This window comes from Echinops telfairi, unplaced genomic scaffold (genome assembly GCF_000313985.2).
Source record: "Echinops telfairi isolate 266 unplaced genomic scaffold, ASM31398v2 ScPeMD7_443;HRSCAF=831, whole genome shotgun sequence".
NCBI lineage: Eukaryota > Metazoa > Chordata > Mammalia > Afrosoricida > Tenrecidae > Echinops > Echinops telfairi.
This window is the reverse complement of record NW_022104341.1, coordinates 27,719,380-27,730,380: the sequence shown is the minus strand read 5'-3', so window position 1 is coordinate 27,730,380 and position 11,001 is coordinate 27,719,380. Positions and strand designations below refer to the sequence as shown.

The 11,001-nt window shown below is 37.5% G+C and overlaps 1 protein-coding gene across 2 annotated transcripts in view; it reads right to left on the bottom strand.

Annotated features, from left to right (window-relative positions):
• The window catches only part of HFM1 (helicase for meiosis 1), a 136,376-nt gene that overhangs the window by 124,939 nt on the left and 436 nt on the right, over window positions 1–11,001 (bottom strand). For both annotated transcript variants that reach the window (XM_045291920.1, XM_045291921.1), the window contains exons 2-3: window positions 6,489–6,569; window positions 3,948–4,057 (exon numbers count right to left, since the gene is read on the bottom strand). In XM_045291920.1, the coding sequence (XP_045147855.1) occupies window positions 3,948–4,057; window positions 6,489–6,559 (181 nt within the window). In that variant the 5' untranslated portion in view covers window positions 6,560–6,569. The remainder of the gene's footprint in view (window positions 1–3,947; window positions 4,058–6,488; window positions 6,570–11,001) is intronic.

Genomic DNA, 11,001 nt, shown 5'->3' with positions numbered 1-11,001 from the left:
GTAGAACTACCCTTGTGAATTTCTGAGACTGTAACTCTTTTCACGAGTAGAAAACCCTGTATTTCTCCTGTGTAAGTATATAAACTATATATTATTTGATGAATACAAGAGTATAAATATTAAACATTTACCGGTATTATATACGCTTATATATACAAGGGGACTTCAAAAAGTTCATGGAAAAATGGAATGAAAAGATGGAAATTTCCCATTAATTTTTAAAGCCCCTCTCATATAGAACATATATGTAAATTATGAAGTTCAATAATATAATGTACACTCTTGAAATCAACTAATTTAAGAATTAAATTGCTGCCATTTATTTCATATACAAAGGGGACCCCAAAAAATGGAAAGCAGCGCCGCTGAGCAAAGCTTTTGTAGTATGAACTGCCCCCTTCCCCCATCCTGCAACTCACTCTGAGTTAGTGCACCCAGTGGCATCACCTGGGAAGGTTCTTTCTGGTCACAGTGAACTTTTTGTAAAAGCAGTTTTGCGGGAACCTCGTTTTTTGTAACGATCGGTTTAAGAAAACAGTTTGTGGCTGTGAAATTTTGTTTCCTGCTCAGGAAAAATGCAGCAGAAACTGTTGTGATGTTGAACACAGCTCACGAGGACAGCACTATGGGAAAAGCTCAAGTGTACGAGTGGTTTTCTCATTTCAAAAAAGGTGAAATGTCGATTGACAAACCTCATGCTGGACATCCAACAACTTCCCAAAATGGATGAAAATGTGGACTTGTAGTGCATTTGGAATTCATTCCATCAGGTCAGACTGTTAATCAAGTTTTCTATTTAGAGGTTCTGAAAAGATTGCATGGCAGTGTGCAACCAAAAAAGGCCTGATATGTGACAGATGGGTTTGCCACCAAGAAAATGCACCTGCTCAGACAGCCATCTCAGCGTGCCAGCTTTTGGCAAGAAAAAGTATGTCTCTCTAGCCCCATGCACCTTACTCACCTGACCTCACTCCATTAGATTTCTTTTTGTTTCTGGGAATGAAGAGGGACAGGAAAGGTCAGCGATATGACAAAGTAGAAGAAGTGAAGAAAAAAACGAGGGAAGTGCTGTAAGCCATCCAAACAGATGACTTTGAAAAATGTTTCCAAAGAATGGAATTGCAGATTTGACAATTGTATTAAGTGTGATGGCAAGTACTTAGAAGGTTGTTTTGTAAAAAAATTTTAATACATAGTGTTTAAATACATAGTCTGGGTGTACTAGAGAAATGAATCATAAAGATCAAAACTGGCCCGTGGTAGTGTTTCTTCTTTGGCTAGCTAGAGGTCAGATATGTCCAGGCAGTTTACTGTGTTGTTTTCTGAAAAGAATATGGGAAGTTAAAGTTTTCATTATTTTGTCTGGTTGTTGTCTTTGGCTATTCCTGCTTGAGATGATGAAATGGTGTTAATGTATATTTTGAGCTCAGGGGTAGAAATCGCCCCTTGAATTTCTCAGAAACCATGCTGCTTAGGGAAAATGGCTGACAGAAGGGCAAAATGGCTGACAAAAAGCCTGGCTCTGGCTTGATGCTGTCAGAGGTCTAATCCCGTATTTGTATCAACAGGATAATATAGATAAGGATTAAGATAAGATAGATAAGGATTGAACTTGACTGTTTTGAATTGAGTTTAGGACCTGATTCTTAGTTTATACTGATTTCTTCTGCTTATTATCTATATAATGATTGATAAAAAATGACTATTGGGAAGTGTGAAAATAGAAAGCTTGCAAGCCCACTTGCCGTGAACCATTAAAATTTTATCTTTAAATGGGTTTAGGACATACCTGGAAAGAAGGCTCTGAAAAGTGCTTTGGAGTACGCAGGACATTGGCATTCCAAGAGACTTGCCTGGGGACTGTTGACAGATTGAAGGAAAAAGAGCACTCTTTGGATTTTTGAATTTTTAAATAGTGGTTTTTGTCAGAGGCTGGAAAAAAAGCTGGAGCCATGAAGAAAACTCCTCTCTAGGACTGAATGTTAAAGGGAGCCTGTGGGCAAGCTGAAATGCTTGCTAGGTGAGAACCTGGATCCACTTGTTGAATGGAAGTGAGAAAAATGCAGCAATAAAGAAACCAGTTGAGTCTGGCCACTGACATCCATAGACCTGGTTTACAGGAACTAGAGAAGATGAGAGTGGGTTGACTGGTCTGAAATTCATGATCTAGCCCAAGGGGGTTGAGTTGTTGAGAATATGTGATGGGGCCATGGTCTAAAGGCAAGGTGACCAATGAGCCCCCTGAGGAGGCTAAGTGAGGCAGCCCACAATGAGTTGACCAGAACCCAAGCAGATGAAGAGAAGATTTTTGAGCCTGTGAACTGGTGCATGTTGCTGCAGACTTTATGGACACCCTGTCCTGATTTGACTTTGCTTATGGATGTGTACTTCACAAGGTTCCAACCAGAATGAAGTTTCTTCATGTCAAAGATTATGATTATTTCTTCAAAACACTGGGTGGATGTAAGTGGGCAGTATAGAAATTGGATACCCAAAGTGGGGAGAATAAAGGCATGAAGTGGCTGGCTTACAAATTTTCATAGGTGCGAGAATATATTCATAGGATTAAAGGATTAAGGTGTAGGTGTTACTTAACTGCTATTGTTAGGCATAGGATATTTTTGTTTTGTTCATTTATAGAATGTTATGCTTAAATGAGGATGGTACATATTGAATTACATGCATTTTAGTTTTAACCTGTTAGGTACAGATATGATTTTATTATTGTTTGAAAATTATATATGAGTTGTATGAAAGTGTCAAATTGACAAGGGGTGGTCTGTGGTAGTTACACAATCTGTTGTCAATTTGAGATTTGAGTGAAGGGGTGGAGTTTAGCCTGTCAATCAGGTCACAGCCTGATGACCTAATTTGGAGGCACTAAGGTGATAAATAGCTTCTTGGAGGAGGGACACACGCTCACTCCCTGAGAGAAATTCCTCTGAAAAGACATATGGAACTATGCTAGAGACCTGGGAGCCATAGGAGTCACGTGGACACCCCTGCCAGCACTGAGATGCTTCTATCGCCACTGGGTCCTCAAGACTTTGCACTCACTGGACAGTTACCTTCCTGCATTTGGCATTATTGCATGGCTGTGTGATTCTAAAGAGGAATTTATGAACTAGTATTGGGCATATGGGCTAATATTGGACTTACGGACTTGATCTAGACAGGGTTGGGATGTTTTCTTAATGTACAATTGCTCTTTGATAGAAAGCCCTTTCTTAAACACATATGCGTGCCTATGAATTTGTTTCTCTAGTCAACCCAAAGTAATACACATAGCTTTGAAAAAATAAATCATGATTTTGAGGGGTTACCCCCTCATATATTTTGGGTAAGTTTTCTTTTGAGTTTTTGAGTTTTCAAAAAATGGAATCAAAGTATATACCAAAACCAAACCTGTTGCCATCACATGAATTCTTGCTCATAGTGACCCATGTCTTACAGAGTAGATGTCTCCATAGGATTTCTTGGCTATAATCTCAATGGAAGCAGACTGCCAGGCCTTTCTTCCTTGGTACCATGGTGGGTTCAAACTGCCAGTATATAGGTTAATAGTCAAATGCAAACCATTTGTTCCACCTAGTGACCTCAAACTATCTTGCTTTTTAAACTCCATGCAGCTCAGTGACCTGGTTCCTAAACCAGATAATTTTACCGTTAGCATAGGATAAAGGGGAAACTCTACAGTAGTAAAAGTTTAAAAAGTAAGAGAAAAGAAAATTTACAGAATAATCAGAATAAGTTTGTATATGAGTATAGACATACATATACACTGTGAAGGAAAACATTTCAGATTTTAAAATTTGGTGAGAGACATTTTGAGTAAGAAATCTCTGACTTTCATTTCACTCCACTAATATAAAAGGAATTTACAGTATAAGTTGTTATGAGTTTGTTTACATTTTCATGAGTTTCACAACAAGCATGTGGTAATTTACCGAATACTGTATAACTTTCTATTTCTTCCTCTAACATCTGAGTATCTGGAATTTCTGAAATCAGTGGGGCAGGTGGGAGAAACCAATCTGATTTTTCATTGTCTGGATATCTATATAAAATATAAGAATATGAATATATAAGTTAGTAGTATATAACATCAGACACGAGAGATAATGAATTTATCAATTAAATATTACTCAATTTCAGTCTCTCCAATAAGCATCCCATAAGCAAACTTTCTGTTAACTCTTGCTATTTAACTTCAATGTACCCTATACAGCAGCATTCTCAAATTTTTGTTCTCTGATATATGTCATAAGATGTTGTTACATGCGATTTACTATCTAAATAATAGCTCTAACTCCATCTCTAAATGCCAGTAATACGAACTTAAATATACTCCAATTAAAAAGACAAAGTAGTAAATAATTTGTAAACTTACATCTTAAATGTTACAAGTAGCAAAACACTTATGACACACCTCACAACTAATCACCAGTTATCAATATTTAAATGAAACGCTTATTGGTGCTCTAGAGTATTCATACAGCACCATTATAGATTATTGTACTAAATGCAAAAATTATTAGTCCAGAACCATCTACAAACCACAGAAAATCTAAGAGATCAGATGAACTGACAAACTGCATATGTGTATAGATTGATAGGTGGATGGAATACTACCTCTAACTTACAAACACCATGGATTTCTTTTATCTCTATTTGCATCAGTAGTGCCTAATTCAACAAATGTTTGCTGATTCAATTCCATGAATCTTCACATTAACAGTCATATTTGAGAGCCCTTTTCTGTCATTTAAGGCCCTCCAGAATCTAGCCACAACTTATTTTTCCTGAGACCTAGTGTTTCCTCATTACGAAACCATTCTAGTAAAACTTATCTCTACAAAAACCAAAATCTCACTGCCATTGAGTCCATTCCAACTCATCGTGACCCTAAAAGTCCCACTGTCTCTTCCATCCTCATTTCTTTTCACTTAGTATTACACTCCACCTTAAAATATCCATTTCCTCTGTACTATTAGAGTTAATGTCAGCTTTCAAAACTTCCTGAAGTCTCCAGATGACTATTATAAAGCCAGAATTTAACTCCCAAATGACCTCTCCAAATCTGAAACTTCATTGTATGAAAATAAGTGAGCTTCAAAAAGCTTGTGGGAAAATTACATTACATTTCAATGCCATTATTTCCATGAACTTTTTCCATCCCACTTACAGGCTCATCCTTTACTTTACACATATTTTGACGGTGGCTACACATTGGGCAGCTAAGTGCAAGGTGAGCAGTTTGAAACCACTAGCCTCTCCAAAGGGAAAAAATGGGCTTTTCACCTTCTGTAGATTGTTACAGTCTCAGAAATTCACAGGGGCAGTCCTACTTTGCCCCACTGAGTCACTATGACTCAACATCAACTAAATGGCAGTGAGTTTTGTTCTATTGTTGCTTGCTTTTTTCAATTTTCACAGCAATGACCATATGTTCCAATTTGCTCCGGCCAGTCCGGCTAACACTTATTGCCCAATTTGGATGCACTCTATCTCTTTAAAAGTGTCCTAGCCTGGATGATGAATTACATGTTGTACTGTACTAGTATTTCTTCAGAGCCTCCCCACAAAACAAACTCACTGCCCCCGAGTCAATTCTGACTCGTAGAAACCCTATAGGGCAGAATACAACAGCCCCTGCAGGTTTCGGAGACTAAATCTTATGGGAGTAGAAAGCCTCATCTTTCTCCCAGAAAGTGGCTGGTGGTTTAGAACTGCTGGCCTTGTGTTAGCAGCCCAACAGGTCATCCTTTAAACTACCTCTTCTCAACTAGATTTCATGTTTTTGTAAGTAAAAGAATAGTTCTTCCTTTTCATATACCTTTTGGCATCCAAACATTTGAATGAGTGAAAAAATAAATGAATTAAACAATGAATACTATTACTTACTCTATATTTTATTAGAATACAACAGATAGAGAAATTTTTTAATCGAGAAAAATATGAAATGGGAAAATTCAAAGAATCCTGTAAGATATTCTGGAAACTTATTTCATTTGGTTTTACATCTTTATTTCCACCCATACTTTCTGCCAGCACTGAGTTTGCCTATTATGTTTGGTCTTTGATCAGACTGTCCATTCTGTTTCCAAAATATGCCATCACTCCTTATCCTGAGCTACTTTTTGACCATTCTTCCAGATTTTACCTTGGCCAAAAATAATGTGAACAAATAAAAAATGGGAGCCAAAAAGGGAAACAATCTACTAGTTTTTAAATAACTATTAAGATGCTAAATTTCAGCTACTGCCTTACATCTGAATTGTATGTTTACCAAATATACATGACTACAACACTAGGTTAGTCCCTGGTTTACAAATCTATATATTCACTATATTTTGTTATATATTATGTTACTTACATATTCATAATTGTATACTTATTTACAGAGAAAAAACTAAAACCTCCTAAATATGAAGGGGAAAAAACCCCTATACAATATACTGTGTTTTCATTCTGTAAGGCATACTTACTTTCCAGTTTCCTTTGGTTTTTCAAAAAACAAAGTCTCCAAAGAAAACATGCTGTCATTTGATTTCAGCATTGCTGAAGCTCTGAAAAAAAAAGTTTCATATTTTATTTACAAAGCCATAGAAAAAGATTTCTAGATAAACTATAATTATTAATTCCCTAGCACGTCCTGGAAAATCTAATCAGAGACTACTTTGTAGCTTTACTGTCTGCAACTTCTTACAAAGTGCTTCTAATGAAGTGTTCAAACAGATTATTCTGTTTTCACTCATCCATGCAGGGCCACACTTCTAGGCCTCTCTTACTACTTACTGATCCATTGCTTAGACTGTGGTTTTTGTTTTGTTTCCCATTTCCCATCTAGCAAATTCCTACTCATCCTTGAAGTATAGGTCAAATGTCATTTCTTCTTCAAAGGCTTCTCTGAATTTGTTCTCTTCCCCAAAGCAAAATCAAAGCATTCATTTTGGGTTCTTTTCATCCTCTATTTTACAACTTGAGATAGTACATCTTATTATAAATGTGCGTATCTCTAACAATTTACTATGGATGCATGCAATACACGAAGAATGTCTTTATAAGCTTTCTATGTTCATTATAAAATTTCAGTAACTTGTTAAAATGAGAATTAAAAATATAAACACAATCGACAGGGTACATTTATTTAAATAAAATTGACTTCAGCAAATTAATATTGATGCATTCCACGTGTATTTGCCTATCTTTTATTTTCTTTCTGTGTCCACACACACATTCAGAATGTAACATCTTAGAAGTTAGCTATATGGATGGTCAAATTCTAGAACACAGTGAAACAACGTTCTAAAATACCAACTTATTTAGCTTTCCATACAGTTTTTCCTGTTTTATCCACTTTTTCCTTCCTCATGATGGTGCTAGTATGTTTTTGTCTTTTCAGGATTCATGCTGTTCCTCCAGGAATCTCCAACAAGTAAGCTGTATAGCTTGAAAGAAGTACTTCCCAAAATTCTTTCATGGGAATCCAACAGATGTTTCAAGTCAAATAAATTTGGGAAGTTTAACAGAATTCTTAATTTTTACTGGTAGATGAGACCTTAATACAATAATGTACATTCTGAATCAAAAAATAGGGATTCAGAACACAGCCCAGCATTTACCAAATGTAGAACATCACACTCAGTATTCCGCTAAGTCTCCTAGGAAACTAATATACCATATATACTCAAGTATAAGCCAACCCGAATATCAGCCGGCACACCTAATTTCACCGTAAAAAAATGTGCTAAAAACCTCGGCTTATATTCGAGTATGTACGCTATGTCAGAACACTTCCCTCATTCATTAACAAATTTTTATAGAGGAATTATTATGACTCAAGTATTATGCTAAGTCCTAGGAAAAATTCAGAAAAGGCTGTTGTAGTTTTTATCTAAGACCTGATAAATCATGAGAGTCCTACATTTAACTTGGTCTTCAGGAAATGTACACCAACTTTACAAGACTATTGCATAATTCCTTCCAAAATTCTTTAAATTTTTGAGCATCATCTTATGGAGAAAGCCACATTACCAAGTGAGATTGCTGTGTGCTGTCAGGTCGATTCCAACTCACAGCAACCCTCTATGTCTCCAATTTTCTGGAAGAGAGCTATTTTATTGTACACCCCTGATAAAATTAACCGGTAAAGAGTTATCATGCCAAGTTAAGAGTCAGAATATTGTGGCCTTTTCTTTTTCCTTGCTTTAGTTATTGGGTTTTCCTTTTTCTATTTGTTTAACTTGATCAACCCCACTATTTTTATCAATAGTCTCTCAGCAGCACCAACCACTACTTGTCTATTCATCTTTCTAATTGTAGAAGCACTATATATTTTTTAATTAACAAAAAAAAATTTCTAAATTAAAACTCAGCAGATCACATTCATATGACTTGCTACCACATAATGTAAGTAGAAAATCTTATCATTCTTAAGCTAATATTTATGTGCTTCAAATCTTTATTCTGAGAAAAACAGAAAACAAGATAATAAAGCTTTGTTAGAAATATTTGTTTCAGAAAAAAAATGTTTCATAAACTGAAAAGTCCCCTATATAAACAACAAATATTTACAAATGAGCTTTTAGTTAAATTTCTAGTGCTCGGTCTAGAGCCTAACTTGATTGGATTGAAGATATGTGTATATTTTAGTCTCCTGCAAAATAAACATATCCTCTATATAAAATTCCTGATCCCATATTCTGCATTACTCTTCATAGCGCTATTTGATAACTGGTATATTACATAGGGCAGGAGAAAAACTGGGCTTTCTACTTCCATAAACAGTTACAGTCTCAGAAACCCACAAGGGGTCACTCACTATAAGTCAGCCTTGACTTGATGGCACTGAGTTGGTTTTTGGTTTTATATTACATAGGAGCCCTGATGATGTAGTGGTTACCCACTGGGCTGCTAACCACGGGTCAGCAGTTTGAAACCACCAGCTGCTCCTTAGGAGATAGACAGGTTTCTACTCCTGTAAAGAGTTAGTCTCCAAAACCCATAAGGGCAGCTCTTCCTTGTGGATTTAAGTGGGAATCAACTCAATAGCAGTGAGTTTGGTTATGGTTTATTATATTATATAGGGTGGTTTGGTGGCTTAGTGATTAAATGTTGGGCTGCTAACTTCAGGGTCAGCAGTTTGAAATACTCAGCTGTTCCTTAGGGGAAAGATGAGGCTTTCTACTCCCTTAGAGTTAGTCTTAGAAACCGATGGGGCAGTTCTACCCTGTCCTACAGGGCTGCTATGAGTCAGAATCAACTCGATGGCAGTGACTTTGGTTTGGGTTTTATATATTTAGCTGTTTATTATCTTTCTCCCTCTATACACATAAATTCCCAAACTTGGCGTACCACCCACTTTTGAGGAACAAAATTACTCAGCATCTCCCTGGCAATTAAAAACTTTCATACTAGTGCCTGTAACCCAGGATAAACTAAGTCTCTCCTTTCGTAGCCATTCCCCTTGGATTGTTCCAGCGCCCCCTCTGCACCACCTACTTTGGGAAATACAGCCACTTGAGCAGGGAGTCCTGGTGGTGCGGTGCTTATACGTTGGGCTACTAACTACCGTGAGGTCAGTAGTTCGAAACCAGGAGCTGCTCTTCAGGCAAAAGAGGAAGCTTTCTACTCTGTAAAGAGTTACAGTCTTGCACTACAGGGGCATTTCTACTCTATCCTAGACAGGTCACTATGAGTTGGAATCAATTTTATGACAGTGAGTTTTATATTCTAATAACCCAGAACAGGGCCAAGTACATAACAGATAATTCATATAACTCACTGAATAATAATTGCACTCACAATGATTACTTTACAAAGACCGTTTAAAACAATAAGTTCTGTCTGGTTTGGAACTTAAACTTTTACCCCTCTAGCCTTTAATGTTGTTTTAAAATGATAATTATTCTAGTTCATGATTAATTTAAGAAAATCATGAAAGTTCTAAAAGACAATGGATTTGGTACTATCATTGTGTAAAAAAAAGAGCTTAACAAGAGCCCCTGCTCATTCTCAATGAGTTTGTGATATTAGGGAGTGCAAATTTTTTTATTAAAGTTTCAGGTTTAAGCTTGGATTTTTTTAAAAAAAGTCTTTATTGTCTATTACAAGCTTTAAATTTCTGCATGTAGTATAAAATTATATTGCAAAACAAATAATATAATCTTATTTTTAAGAATGTTTGCTTATACTATAAGAGAAACAAACCAAAAAATCTCACTGCCATCAAATCAATGCTGATGCATAGCGACCCCCTGAGTTTCCAGACTGTTTACAGGAATAGAAAGCCCAATCTTTCTCCCTCAGAGCTGTTGGTGGTTTCAAACCGCCGACCTTGCATATCGCAAACCAGGGCACCTTATACTGCAATAATCACTATAAAATTACTTAACCTATTTTTATGATTTGTTGTCTGGGGATGTGATCTAAACCAGTCCAGTATTTTCGATAACGCTTACTCATTGTGGAGTACTTTCGGATTTGGTATTCCTCACGGTTTTTACGCGAGATATACTCCTGATTTCAAACGTGCAAACACTTGGATATAATTTTTGATCTGTCAGAAATCGTCACTGAGGAAGCCAAACCCAACCGTCACTGCTGAAAAACAGGGCATTGCGGGGAATTTGACAGGAGGAGGCAAGAAACATAGCAACAACTCCCTGGCCCGGGAGCAGACGCTCACGTCGCCGTCCCTGACCTTCTCCTCCTCCCGCAGCACCGAGAGGACTCAGGCTCCAGCCCGGAACAGAGCCAAAAGATCCCGGCGGATTTCCAATGGGATCGCTCAAACCCAGACAGGTTCCCCGCAGACTCCCACCCTGAGGGCCTGCGCGGCGTCACTTCAGCCCGGAGCTCGGCTCTCTCCGCCGACACAAGACGGGACTGAAACAGGCCCGCAGACCCACCCGGGCTCCCTCCGGGGGCCAAACACACCGGGAACCAAACGGGGGGCGCAGAGCTACCTACACACGTCCTTTCGGGGAGCGCGCGCCC